This window comes from Dermacentor silvarum, chromosome 1 (genome assembly GCF_013339745.2).
Source record: "Dermacentor silvarum isolate Dsil-2018 chromosome 1, BIME_Dsil_1.4, whole genome shotgun sequence".
Lineage (NCBI taxonomy): Eukaryota > Metazoa > Arthropoda > Arachnida > Ixodida > Ixodidae > Dermacentor > Dermacentor silvarum.
The window spans coordinates 201,864,092-201,878,845 of NC_051154.1; the positions used below are offsets into that span (position 1 = coordinate 201,864,092).

Below are 14,754 nucleotides of genomic sequence, written 5' to 3' on the forward strand. Positions count from 1 at the left end.
GGCAATGAAATGTATGTAGAAACAAGGTGCGTGATTTGCGTCGTGCCTGAAAGTGTAAAAATATGCGGTATTCAATCAGTCAATAAACCGAAGTGCTCGCATTGTGTTTAGATACATGACATAAAGCCCGTGAAAAAGAAAGGTATTTTCTTAGGCTCTTTAAACTGAGAAGTTTCTGCCGATGGTGCGGTTACGACTTGTTCACTATTTTAGGGGTACACCGTGTCATGAAGTACGTGATAGAAGATTTAAGTCCAGAAAACGCTTGTACTGGGAAAAACCATCCCTGCAAGCAAGCAGGGCTGGACGCGAGTGCGTTTGCATGCAAACGCGCTCAGCGTTGACGCTACTGAAGGCAGCGCCACTGCACTGGAAACGGACATCCGGGTAAGTACGGCGGCACTGAGAAATCATACGGTTTCAAATGTGACGCACTGTTTTTAGAAGGTCGAGAAAGTGCCACCTTGAGTGTCCGATAATTTCTTTTTTTTCCTTGTTTACTTGGTCGGGGCATGCCGTCTTCCTTAGTTTTGTTGACCGCATCTGAATCTGTTTGCACGGTGACTCTGCGCGTTTTGGACTGCCTACCTGCTGCACTAGTGGTACCATGGGCACCGGAGATGCAGCTCTCGTGCTAGCGAACGCGCGCCAGTCAAGCCCGGACGCGCCCGGTCGTGCTCAAGGCTCTCGCGTTTGTAGTTTCCTTGTGGACATCCTAGAGGCGCTGCTGCAGCTGCCAGGAGAGGAGGCAGAGGCGAAGGGGCGCAGTTGGCACTACTTTATATTTTTCCAGGGGCTTTAGGCACGATCACGTGGTTGTTTTTGTATTTCGCGGGCTTTCTTTAAAGGCAACAAGAAGCTCCATCAACGGTACTTAGTTGCAAACACTTCAGTCGGGCATTTTTAAATGTGATCTACAACTTTAGTATTGGCACTATCTTGGTGAAGCCAATATTTAAAAAGTTAGGCAATTAATTTATACTAATTAATGGACTTTGCAAAACACAAAAAATACTACAGACTAGGACACGCAATCCTCAACACCACTGAGTTGGTTTGAGCCTCCTAGCACACTTCGTTGTTTTTAATACATTGACTACTTTTAGCTGCAACACCCTGTGTACATATATATATATATATATATATATATATATATATATATATATATATATATATATATATATATAGAAATATTTATGTATTCTGCCCCTCCTGCTTGGGCCCCCATTTGGGCCTGCAGTATTGTATAAATAAATAAAAATAAATATGTGAATTTTGCCTAGTGGTGCAGCTTCACAGCACCAAAATTTTGCTAGAGGTGCAGCTTCTTGGCAGCACACACCGTGCTGCCAAGAAGCCGCACTTCTGGAACTTCTCATTCGTGTTATTTCACGCAGATGTGCCGCCTAAGGCAGCACTGCACGCAAGTCCTCCATGCAATGAGCTTCCTTTAATTAAAACAAATTTTCGGGCCCCTTCGAGTTCGAATTATCAAGAATCCGCTGTACTAGGTGTTTTAAGGTGCATTGCGCAAACAAGTGTCCGTGTAGCCTGCAGTTAGTGGCGCCTTTCCACTCATTAATTCTGTCATCAGACCGGATCGGATCTCGCCCGTGTTCGTTTAGTAAAAGGGAGAGCTGAACTTTGCAATCGTGGAACGGCCATGTGACCTTTTGGCATAGATCTTGGCGCATGAAAAAAGCTGATTTGGCACACTGATAAGCATTTTGGGCACAGTTTCAAATGTACATTTATACAGTATATGGTCTTAATATTAACTGAAATGAACAATAAGTACAGCTGAGCCAGCTTTATGTGCTGACCGCATCTGCGGTCAACATTTACTCAAGCCTGAGCTTCTCTTTTTTTCTTGCCTTGTGCGTTCAGGCTGCAGCATTTCGGATAAAATTACTAGTTTCATTACGTTTTAATAAAATCGCTTTTCATGTGTGTATATCGTAGAATAAAGCTACTTCCACCATTTCAACTGGAAAAAGGTGTTTGGGTGTTCACTATGCTTCATGCAAGCAAGAAAAAAAAAAATATCTGGTTGGCTGCATAGGGGCTAAAGCTGCAGTGGGGTACATGAGACATCTTGTGCATGCTGCTGGAGGTGTATGGGCAGTAGGGTACAGAAATGATGTAACCAAATACGCAAGTGACATTTATTCATGCATTACGAAGCTTACATGCACCACAGATAGATCACCACACCCTATAGAATGTGCGCATGTAAGCCACAGTTACAGTTCGGACGTCAGAGGTCTCTTTACTTTCGAAGTGCAAAATCTCTCCTGCATAACTGTGCGTCAAATGATCTGAAAGCTGTTTATATTACAACCATGGTATCTGCTCTTCCGATCGTGCAGGGTTTCAAGAAAGGTCATTACTAATTGTGATTTATGCGCCAGTGATTCAGTGCACAAATTACAAGAAAACTTTAAAGTGGCACCCTCAACTCTGCCAAACAATGTACAACAGGACATTATCGAAGGGTTCTTGTTTTATCTGACAGCCTCCTCGAGCAAGCTCTGTGCCACAATAGTACGAGGAAAATAACTGCTGCATTAACTGCCCAAACACAACACCACACAGCGGCAGTACATTGAAATCTCCACTTAAAGGGCCCCTAAACCACCTCAGATATTTTTTGAAGATTTCAAGTAAACACGTGCATCGAGTTCAGAATGCCATTACGATCAACGATGCCAAATGCTGCAGCGCTACGCACCGCAGGCGCGCCACAAAAAAAAAAAAGAAAAAACAATGCCGTCCACCTCTCCTGGCCTTTCCGATATCCCAAGCGGTCGTCACGATGTCACCAGGGTGCATCTGGTGATGTCAACGGCGGTGACGATGTCCATTGGTCGAACAAGAAACTACGACTTCCAGTTAGTCTGGTAGCAGGTACGCGCGCTCCCTGCTCTTCGTCATGTTGCTCGCTTGTGTGCACTTGCAAATCGGTAATTACAGCCCTCAACGAAAGTGCCAAATCACTCACATTATAACACAGTCGTGCTTAGCAGTCTGATTAGCTGCGCCAACAGAGTCCAACGGTGTTAGCCTTTCTATACGTGCGCGCAACACAGGGTCCATAGCGGCACGCTTCGCATGAGCACGGGCCGGCATGCAGCAACAGTGGGTAGCCGAGAAGCGTTGCGTCGCGGCTAAGGCCCGTCCACGTTACCGGCACGGTAACTTGCCGCACACCGTTTGCCAATCGCGGGCAGCCGTTCGACGGCGGTTTTGCTTGTGAACAACGAGATTTTCTTGCAGTAGAGAGGATGAGACCGGGACCCATTTGTGCGGCAGCCTTACCACCGCTTATCACTCGAAGGCGCCGATATCGTCGCTAGGCCTTTTCCGGTTCACTTTAAAGCTAAAGCGGACAGCGCTTCGGAATGAATTACCGACGCTCACAAGCAGCAATATTTTCTTTGTTATCACTCATCGCAATAATTGTACACAAAGAAGAAAAATACACTGATATTAACGGCGCCGTCGGCTGCGATGCGAGCACAGCCGAGCCCGTCGTCTTCCGTCGGTAGCCGTGCACTGCAGCTGAGCTCGACAAGTATCGGAGCTCTCGTTCATGTTTAACATTTGACAGTGGATATCGTTTTTCATAAAATGTACAATTTATATATCGCTTTATCTAGCAGAAATTATTTCGCTTGGAACAGAAGCTCCAGCCGATGTTTTCGTCGCCGGTGACAGAGGCGCGCAGCTTCGCAGTCATCGATTGTGCGTTGATCGTGCTGCGGGCTGCGCGCTGGCCGAACTGCCATCTACATTGGACACCTCTAGCGTAGACGTTCTACGGCACTGGAGGCCGTTTGCCGTCGGTATATTTGTCGCTGGCGTGGACGTGCCTTAACTGGAAGTGGACAGTATTTTAAAAAGCGTGTTGACAATGACGTATGTCATGTGACATTTGGAGGAGCACTCGGCAAGGAGGAGAGACCAGCCGACGAGGAGAGTGGAGAAGGAAAGAGCGAAACAAGCGAGGATCGTGTTTCGATCATCAAACGCATGTAGCTCCGCTATTACGGCACCATTTCGAAAAACTGTCGCGGCTACGTGTTCGTTGTAGACTCATGCATAACTGCAACACCACAACTAAATTTCAACCTCTGGGTGGTTTAGGGGCCCTTTAAGAGAAATGCAACATAAGAGAGAAAACAGCAAATGAAGGACTGATGGCATTGGCCATAGCTGTGGCTATGGCCAAACATCACCATCATCACATGATGATGATGATAGCGAGCTTTAGGTTTCGGCATCAGTTTCATTAGGTAGGCAGCATGAAGATAATGAGGCTTTCATTCTTGTTGACACGTGTACTTGTTTATCTTTTACCGGTGACCGCTTTTCACCGGCTAAGAAATGTTAAACGATATCGCTCGGCGCAGGATGCGCCTGCATGTATTGGAAGTGTGTAGATTTCTTGGACTGTGCGCCTATTACAGTCGCTTCGTCAAGGACTTTTGACGGATCGCCGAGCCGCTGACGTACCTCACGAAAGCCGACGTCGAGTTCAAGTGGGAGACGCCGCAAGTCGAAGCATTTGAAGAACTGAAGCGACGCCTGCAATTACCGCCAATACTTGCACATTTCGACGAAAACGCCGATACCGAAGTCCACACCGACGCAAGCAGCGTAGGACTCGGCGCCGTGCTTGTGCAGAGGACTGACGGACTAGAGGGTTGTAAGTTACGCTAGCCAGTCGCTGTAGAAGGCGGAAGCAAATTATTCCACAAGAGAAAAGGAGTGCCTCGCCATCAACAGGGCTACATCAAGGTTTCGCCCCTACCTCTATGACAGGCCCTTCAAAGTTGGGAGCGACCACCACGCCTTCTTTGGCTAGCTAACTTGCAGGATCCTTCAGGTCGCCTCGCACGATGAAGTCTGAGGCTTCAAGCATTCGACAACATCGTTGTTTACAAGTCCGGGCGAAAGCACTCTGATGCCGGCTGCTTGCCTCGCGCCCCCTGTCACAGAACAACCAGGATGACGACACTTTCTTGGGACCCATCAGTGCCGACGAATTCGCCGAACAACAGCGAGCCGACCCGGCACTAAGGAGCCTTGCAGACCACCTGGAAGGCAAGACCATCATTGTGCCGAAGCTATTCATGAGAGGATTGGCATCGTTTTTCTTGCAAAATGACATTCCCCTAAAGAAGAACTTCTCGCCACTCCAAAACAACTACGTCCTCGTGGTACCCTCAGCATTGCGTCTAGAGGTTCTGCAAGCTTTCCATGGCGACTCAACGGCTGGACACCCCGAATTTTCCCGAACGCTCGCGAGGATACAAGAAAAATACTACTGGCCTTGCCTCACTGCCGACGTTGCCCATTACGTAAGGACATGCCGAGACTGTCAGCGATGCAAAACACCGCCGACAAGGCCAGCCGGACTTCCACAGCAGATCAAACCACCTCGCCGACCGTTCCAGCAGATCAAGATGGACTTATTGGGGCCTTTCTCGGCATCGACGTCCGGGATTAAATGGATCGTCGTAGCTACGGACTACCTCACCCGCTACTGCCGAAACAAAAGCCTTGCCCAAAGGCAGTGCCGCCGAGGTAGCCAGATTCTTCGTTGAGAACATTCTCCTACATCACGGTGCCCCAGTAATCCTCATCACCGACAACAGGTACGGCCTTTACGGCAGATCTAACTCGAGCCATCCTGCGATACAGCCAGACAAGCCATTGCCGGACCACCGCCTACCACCCCCAGACGAATGGCCTCACCGAGCGCCTAAATAAGATTATTGCCGACATGCTGGCAATGTACATCGACGTCGAACATAAGACCCCATGTCTTATGTTCCAGGAGCAGCAGCATAGGTTGGCCATGAGAAGGCAATAAAAATAGCTACCTTTTCAAGAAGTGCAGGAGAAATCAGCTGTGGCAATTCCTTATGCACTCGACTGGCAAGCTTCGTTAGTATATTGCACATTACAGGAGCACCCATAATAAGACCCATGTCACAGGTGTTCATCCTTCCGTACGTGACCTTTGCATACAACACGGCCGTGCAAGAAACGACACACATGGCGCTGTTCAACCTGGTCTACGGAAGGAACCCAGCAACAATGCTTGACGCCATGCTACCGAACGTCACCGATGAAGACACTCTTGAAGTTGCCACCTACTTGCAGCGCGCTGAAGAAGGTCGACAGCTCGCCCGCCTGCGCATCAAGAACCAGCAGAGGACAGATAGCCAACACTACAGTCTTCAACGACACTACGTCGAGTACTAGCCCGGCGATCGTGTTTGGGTCTGGACTTCGATATGCCGACGAGGACTTAGCGAGAAACTGTTACGACGATATTTCGGACCCTATAAGATCATCCGACGTATTGGCGCACTGGACTATGAGGTTGGGCCAGATGGCATTTCGCAATCACAGCGGCGCCGCGCATGACCTGAAGTCATCCACGTGGTGCATCTTGCACCTTTCTACGCCCGCTGACGAACTTAGGGACTTTGTTGCTCTGTTGTTTTTTCTTTATTACGCATGGTTTTGTTTTCGCTTTCGTGTTTGCAGCATCCGGACGATGTTTTTTAAGGGGAGGGTATTGACACGTGTACTTGTTTATCTTTCACCGGTGACCGCTTTTCACCGGCTAACAAATGTTAAACGTGTTTGCTCGGCGCAGGACGCGCCTGCATGTATCGGAAGTTTCTAGAACGTTATCGATGCTTCTATCAATTGTCTGTTGTCACCGACGCTTATGTAATCTGATTGTATGTGCGACGCGAATTGTCTAGTACTTCCTGCAAGACAAGCGGGCACCAGAGATTACTCTGGAACCTTCGATGACTCATGTATTAAAGCCAACGCGTTTCGCCACTGGTCAGATTTCGCCGATCGCCGACTGTGTTCGCCACTATCGTTGTGCTTCGAGTGCAACTTGCTTTTGTCAGCACAGGTTCGCCCAATAAAAAGTCAGTTTCGTCATTCACAGTTTTGCGACTGTTTTCTTCACCGTGACTACTACGTGACATTATGCTTCTTTGACACAGGCTTGGCATAATTTTTACTAACATGTTGTTTTGGAGCACGATGGCGCAAAGGTCTGCATTTAGCGCAGTTTAGGGCAATTGATGCAGCTGTTCCATTCCCGACTGTTTCGCAGTGCTCAGCTATAAATAAGTGATACCACAAATTTATGCAATTTTAGGCTCTCTGTAGCTTTTATGCAGTCTTCCTTTCAATTTATGAAGCAGTTTGTGAGCATGCTCTGGAAAAAGCCAGGTTGGGACATGTACCATTAAGGAATGCCAAAAAAGTCATATTTCTCCCAAGATCTCCACTCATTCTGCTAAATATATCCCACAATGTGTACCGAGTTCTGCTTACAGTGGCTGCACTGAAAATACTTATCTGCTTTTGGTCGACATTAGGGTTTGTAAATGAGTCTTTTCAAGCAAATTTTTTTTATTATTATTTGCCTTTTGGGTGATTCCACGAGAGATCAACACGGGTCCAAAAATTCATATTTTAGATTCCATTCAATATTTTATATTTTGTGCACATATCACTCAGTAGTACGAAAGTGAGCTTGCCTTCTTTGTCAAATGGATACTTTAGGAGAAAAAAAATATCGAAGTTCTTCAGGTTGCAGGCGCCATTTTCATGCACCGGGCATTCTTGCAAATGCACAACAATGTAAAATACAAAATATTACGGCTACAAAGAATGAATTTTCTTCTGTAAAACGTATACGTAAAGAAGAGTCAGCAAGCGTTGTTTGAGGCTTCTGTGCAAAACGGAAGTGTTTTAGAAAAAATTCTTAATTTGCTACGCTTTTCAAAATTTGCTATATTTACGAATTTTTATCTAGTAAACTAATGCATGTAGCCTTTTGAAATTTGGTGGGCTATGAGACCTTAGCCTGTTCAACGATTTTGCTGAATATTGTTGTGGTAGCACAAATTTCCATTTTTACAGTTTGCCTCAAATGTGAAGTTTTGACGAAAATGAACACTATTTAAAAATCAAAATAAAAAAAAACCCATCGTTAATTTTTCTCAAAGTTTCGCAAACAGCTGTCCACAGACACTGGAAAAAGAACATTAAAAAACATCTTGCATTATTTTGTTTTTAATGACAATATATGTGGTAGAAATGAGAGCTTCGCCGGGATGCAGCAAGGTGCTAAGAAATAGGGACATCGGGGTAAAAAGAACGTCCATTAGCCTCTGACTTGCCTAAACTTTGCCATGATTGCGACAAAAGGGTAATTTTACCCTTATGGTTAATACTTATGCATAAAATACCATTTAGTACAATACACATTCTCTTGAATGTGAGTAAAGATACGTCAACAGAGCAACCTTTACATGGCTCATTTTATTTAACAAGTGTGCGTAGCTTGCAGCGCAGATAATTGCAGATTTAGCGGTAAACTCCCTGTGCATGTACACAAGTAACAAAATTTACGGCAGGTAAAAGTCTCTAAAAATGTTGTACTCGCCATGGCTCCGTCGGCAACGTCATTATAAAGTATAACCTAAGATACGGTGGTGGTGGGGGGGGGGTGTTGGTTAGAGCTGATTTAGCTGGCAGATAGTGCCAGCGGTTGCTCACTTCTTCCGCCTCTTTAAAAAGGGGGTTGAACAGGTGGAAAGAGATGCGACACTTCCTCTCTCAGCAACTTATGTGTTTTGGGAAACATTAGCTGTTCCGCACACTCTTAAGGAAATTGTCTTCTGTGCGAAGCCTCAAGTAGAGCGTTTCTGTTTTTATTGCAGTATTGGCAGGTCGAGATGAACTGTTCCGCGTTAACAGGGAGGGGGGGTTCGTGGAACTAGTTCTTACTTTATGAAATAGCGTACAGCTTCTGCGTGGCGGATTCCTTAAACCACTCCTGGATGGTGAGGAGATATTCAAAGTGCTAAAACCACTCCTGGATGGTGAGGTGATATTCAAAGTGCTGAGAACTCTTTATATAAGGGGTGATTCATTGGCACTCACAATGCTGCATCATTGCCTGCAAGTCCAACATGTGGCGGTATCCCCTGAAACTTCAGAATGAAATTCCTGTTGCTGAGCTCCTTAGCTAACATCAATGACTGTCGGCCGAACTTGCTGCCATACAATGCACGGGATAATTGTTGGAGCACCGCTGGCAAATCCGAAAAGATGATAGCGTGCTGAGGAACGCGTCCTCAGTTTACGAAGCGCTGCAGTAATGGCGGTTCTTTCCGCATTTTCAATAAGACCAACTGATCCAGAGGGCCAGATCACGCAGATCTAATGAAGCAAATCTAATAAAGCTTGCTCTTAAGAGGAAGCTTTAGCTCGGGCCCAACTCCGATGCCGCCTATTCAAATACATGTAAAACGCAGAAACGATTTTCAGAGATAACCACTCGGCCGATTTTACTTAAATTTGTTGCATATGGTAGAGAAAAGTAAATTCTAGTGACTGTCGGACGCGAAATGTCGATTTCTGGCCTGCATTATTTAACTGGAATTTTCAAGAATTGGTAAGTTTGAAAAAAATAGAGGCACAATGTTTACAAATCCGTAGCTCTGCACCTATATAAAAGATATCGCAGACCTGTGAACGGAATCTATTAGAGCATTCAAAGCAGACAAATTTGGTATGCCAATTTATTTCTTACATGAATTTGTTATATTGTTTACAAGGATTTTGCACAAGTTCTACACACAAAATAGTAGTCTATTTTAAAGCCATGTAGAATATAGCAATTTTGTCCACTTTAGATTTACTATTAGGTGCAGTTTACAAGATTGTGACATCATGTTTCATTGCTGAGTTAGAGTTGTAAATTTGATAGTTTCGTTTTCTGAAGCTCTGCTAGCTTGTCAATTTTATTAAACAGTTGACGACTTAAATAAAAAAAATAGCAACGAACAGTCACTAGAGTTTAACTTTTCTTTGAACTGCAACAAACGTCATCAAATGTGGTGCAGTGGTTGCCGAGAAAAATGAATTCTCGTTTTACATGTACTTAGATAGGAGCACCCAAGCTAAAGCTTCCTCTTAAGGCGGCGGCCACACCGCCAGCAACTTTCAACGTATTTCGCTTTACCACCGGTTTGCCACCGCCTCCCACGGACCCACTCCCCATTCTACTACACTCTACCATCTCGTTCAAAAGAGACGATTTTTAGAAGAGCATCATCTGAAAGCGCTAACAAAATATGGGCGCGAATGATGGCCCAGTAGCACAATTTACGTCAGAAAGTTAGACATTCTAGAACTGCGTGCTTGCAATCATAATAATAGTTTACCAAAACTGCCCTTTTGTAGCAATCATGGCCAAGTTTAGGCAAGTCAGAGGCTAATGGACGTTCTTTTTACCCCGATGTCCCTATTTCTTAGCACCTTGCTGCATCCCGGCGAAGCTCTCATTTCTACCACATATATTGTCATTAAAAACAAAATAATGCAAGATGTTTTTTAATGTTCTTTTTCCAGTGTCTGTGGACAGCAGTTTACGAAATTTTGAGAAAAATTAACGATGGTTTTTTTTTTATTTTGACCTTTAAATAGTGTTCATTTTCGTCAAAACTTCACATTTGAGGCAAACTGTAAAAATGGAAATTTGCGCTACCACAACAATATTCGGCAAAATCGTTGAACAGGCTAAGGTCTCATAGCCCACCAAATTTCAAAATGCTACATGCATTAGTTTACTAGATAAAAATTCGTAAATATAGCAAATTTCGATAAGTGTAGCAAATTAAGAATTTTTTCTAAAACACTTCCGTTTTGCACAGAAGCCTCAAACAACGCTTGCTGACTCTTCTTTACGTATACGTTTTACAGAAGAAAATTCATTCCTTGTAGCCGTAATATTTTATATTTTACATTGTTGTGAATTTGCAAGAATGCCCGATGCATGAAAATGGCGCCTGCAACCTGAAGAACTTCGACATTTTTTTTCTCCTAAAGTATCCATTTCTCAAAGAAGGCAAGTTCACTTTCGTACTACCGAGTGATATGCGCACAAAATATAAAATATTGAATGGAATCTAAAATATGAATTTTTGGACCCGTGTTGATCTCTCGTGGAATCACCCTTTTGGTGCTGCTACACAGATTAGTCAAAATTTGTTTGATTCTTTTGCAACATCTTTTATTTGTCCTACGTTTTCAGCTATAAATTCATGCAATCCCCAAAGATGAAGCAGAAAATGTTTGTAAAGCACAAATATTACATGGGTAGTTAAGCGTTAGATAAGGAATTTCCTTCCTTTCCTACAGTATGGACAACTAACGTGCAACTTTTAAGAATCCAACGGAGCAGAAAAATTTTGTGTTTGCGTGAGGGGGGCGAGGGATAACATGGTAATGCATTGGACCTAGGGTCCAATGTGGGCCTAGGGTGCCCCACATTTTTTCCATTTGACCAATATGAAAATGCTGAAAGTTTAGATGGCACTGAATAAGATCAAAAGTTAGCAAAAAATGAAAGGAAGAAATATTGGCATTAAAAAATGCATCTTTAAAAAAAACTATTCTAAGGTTTTATGTGCCAAAACCATCATCTGATTATGAGACACGCCGTGCCGTGGTGGGGTTAATTTTAACCACCTGGGATTCCTTATTGTGCACCCAATGCACGGTAGACAAGCGTTTTTGCATCCCATCCCCACAGGAACATGGCTGCCACGCTCAGGGTTGAAGCCATGACCTCGTGCTCAGAGCAGTGCAACGCCATAGCCACTGAGCTACTGATGGGTAAAAATGCATCTTTGGGCCCTGCATGCATATGTCAATGCAAACCACCATATTAGGTCCCAATAAGCATGCATTGTGTATGGTTAGAATAAAAAAGGAGGGAAGGGGTTAAACAGTCTCTTTCAACAAGTACACATACTGTGCTATAAGATTTTAAAAAAGAAAAAAAAAAGCACTACCAAGTGTGCTCATCACAAAAGGAGCAGCAGCATAGGTTGGCCGTGAGAAGGCAATAAAAATACCTACCTTTTCAAGAAGTGCAGGAGAAATCAGCTCTGGCAATTCCTTATGCACTCGACTGGCAAGCTTCGTTAGTATATTGCCCATTACAGGAGCACCCATAATAAGACCCATGTCACAGGTGTTCAGAACATCCTGAAATCAATTACAGGGATGTTAACAGCCTACTACTTCTTATTGACCCTTTTCACGGAGCAGTTTGCTCTAGAGGAACGAGATGGCGCTTTCGGCGGCGTGCCGTACGTTGCCTCAGAGAATGCGCAAGAATACGAAACCATTACTGCTTCTGCCCTGCTACTGTGCGATCAGCTGTTGGAAATGCAAACTGGGTGTTCGCTAATGCACTGTGCCCCATTCATGCTACAAAATGTGTAACGAAAAAGGGAAGACGTGTGTGGCAGTTCGCTGCAAAAATAGTGATTCGCATATTAAGGTGGCGGTCCCACTTCGGCGGCACGAGCCCCCCGTTTTCAGTACTTTTGGAGCAACCGTGGCAGCTCTTCTACTTAGGATATGAAGTTGTCGTATAAACCATAAAAAGCAGGAGCACCCATAAACAGCGATCTAGCGTTCCTGCTGCTAGGAGGGGTCTGTTGCATGGGTCGAGAATACCCAGCACCTCCACCAGAAAAATGTCACGTTTAATAGACAGGCGGCTTTTAAAAGAGGCCGTTAAAGTAAGTCCGAGTCGTCGAAGGGGCAGCGCAACACCGACAAAAGACCAAGGCGCTAGCTCGTGAACTAGACCATCCTCGTCTTCTTCTGGGAGCAAATGGCACAAGTGCGTGGCAATATTAGGTCACTTTGTACGCCACAATATAAGTTGTGTGCAATCAAGAGACCACCCCACTCGAAGGCCAAAATACATTTTTTGATCAGAACAGTTGGAACCACCCTTTACTCATGTAGAATGCAATGTGGAGCACTTTATATGGTCCTGCTGGCATTATAATATGAATCAGAAGGAACTATGTGATACCCGGCAAAGAAGAGGACTTCCACACGACTGTGGACAGTCGTGCCCGCATATAATGATCCCATCTAGAGTGAACTTTCAAATACTACAAACAGTTTCTCTACACCTAAAATGTTTTGCAAAGGGTCTATGAGAGAGCTATCCACTTATAATGACCAGGCACCCTGATCAGTTCAGTTATAAAAAAACATAATAAACCATAGCGTGACAGCGTCTCAACGAGCTAAGGTAGGGGAGAAGATCACATGGCGTCTCCACAGCACATGCCACAGCGCCACACCTAACTTTTCTTTCTACTTTATTTATTTTTTCTTCTTGGCTCACACGTGCGCTGCCACAACTGTCACGTCACACAGGCAATCACAGCTGTGGGGCCTCACTCAACCACTTTGCATATGTAAGAGACTTGACCTAGGACCACACCCCATTATCGGGTTAACATTACTGAAACAAACTTCTATCGCCAATTTCTGGCACTGTAGTACAGTGCACATTAATTTTGGGAATAAAGCGGCTTTTTTATACTTTACACGGATAGCATGGAGGGAAGTCCAATTATAACAAACTTCTGATATAGTGAACAAATTTCATGCAAAAAAATTGTTTGTTATATCCGGGCTCAACTGTACAATGTTTAGTGTTAACAGAAGGGTACGAGGTTATCAGGTGAGGTTGATGCCACAGACCAATCAATAATGACACATTGTTATTTACTGCTAATTAATTTTATTGTAATATATCCAACCACTGACGAGAAGAATCTGCCGCTTCGCCATTACGGAAGCTGTTTGCCAATTGAATGTAATAATAATAATAATAATAATAATAATAATAATAATAATAATAATAATAATAATAATAATAACGCCTACTAGACGTGCCATGGATATTTGGATTAGTACCCCGACTCATAGTCGATCACTCGATATAATGGCACGTATGAACATGCTCATTTGCGACATAGTGCCACATGGATTACATGAAATCAGCGTTGTGATTCGCATACACACCTCCGTCGGTTTCGCCTGCCCAAGTTCACAAAGTGCTTTCAGTAAACTGCCGTAGCTGTACATCCGCCTCCAACGCGGTGGGACGTCCTTCCAGTCACCTATGTTTAACATCTCCCAGGACATGTCACAAATTGCCCTCGCACTTTCGAAGTTCTCTTGCAATGTCGTCACGTCTGGAAAGGGGAGACGAAGAAAAATGCACTACAGACTCGGACAACAAAATAAACCTTGGCACGTACCTTCGCAAGCGTGCGGATGATTCACAAACTTAACACATTCTTTCAAAAGATACATCACAGGATCCTCCTCGTCATCGAAGTCATCGGCGACAAATGCCACAGGAAGGCCCAAATGTTTGTCGGCAAGGCTAACCATCTTTTAAATGTGAAATCGGTATTGCACGAATTAGCATCATGAAATCAACAGATGGCAAAAATACGCCGATCACACGAAAAGTGAACCGAGTTCATACATAACGATACCAGTACTCATGTTTCACCTACTAATAGGCAATTAACCTAGAGCTGGGGTCTACACAACAACATCACGGCGCTTCTAAATTTTGATTTGCCAACTATTAATATGCAGTTATTAATATGCAGTAATATGCAGTATTATGCATAATGTCTGTATTGTACTTCTAGCGTTAAGTTCGCAAACGACACCAATGCCCAGTTGTTGTTGTTGTTGATGCCGGGTTGCCAGGGTTTCCCACTCTTTTTTCGAACTTCGCTAACCCAGAAAGCGCGGTCATGGCACGGTCGCACAGGGTCCACTTTTACGCTCCTTACTGCA

General features: G+C 44.4%; 1 protein-coding gene across 4 annotated transcripts in view; it reads right to left on the reverse strand.

Annotated features, from left to right (window-relative positions):
• Positions 1-14,639, reverse strand: part of LOC119436642 (lysine-specific demethylase 8-like) — a 42,011-nt gene extending 27,372 nt beyond the window's left edge. The window contains exons 1-3 of one of the 4 annotated variants that reach the window (XM_049659482.1): positions 14,199-14,637; positions 13,960-14,132; positions 11,980-12,108 (exon numbers count right to left, since the gene is read on the reverse strand). In XM_049659482.1, the coding sequence (XP_049515439.1) occupies positions 11,980-12,108; positions 13,960-14,132; positions 14,199-14,334 (438 nt within the window). In that variant the 5' untranslated portion in view covers positions 14,335-14,637. Of the gene's footprint in view, positions 1-11,975; positions 12,109-13,959; positions 14,133-14,198 lie in introns of all 4 variants that reach the window. The other 3 variants (XM_037703574.2, XM_037703575.2, XM_049659484.1) reach the window with 3 other exon arrangements.
• Between the last annotated feature and the right edge of the window lie 115 nt (positions 14,640-14,754).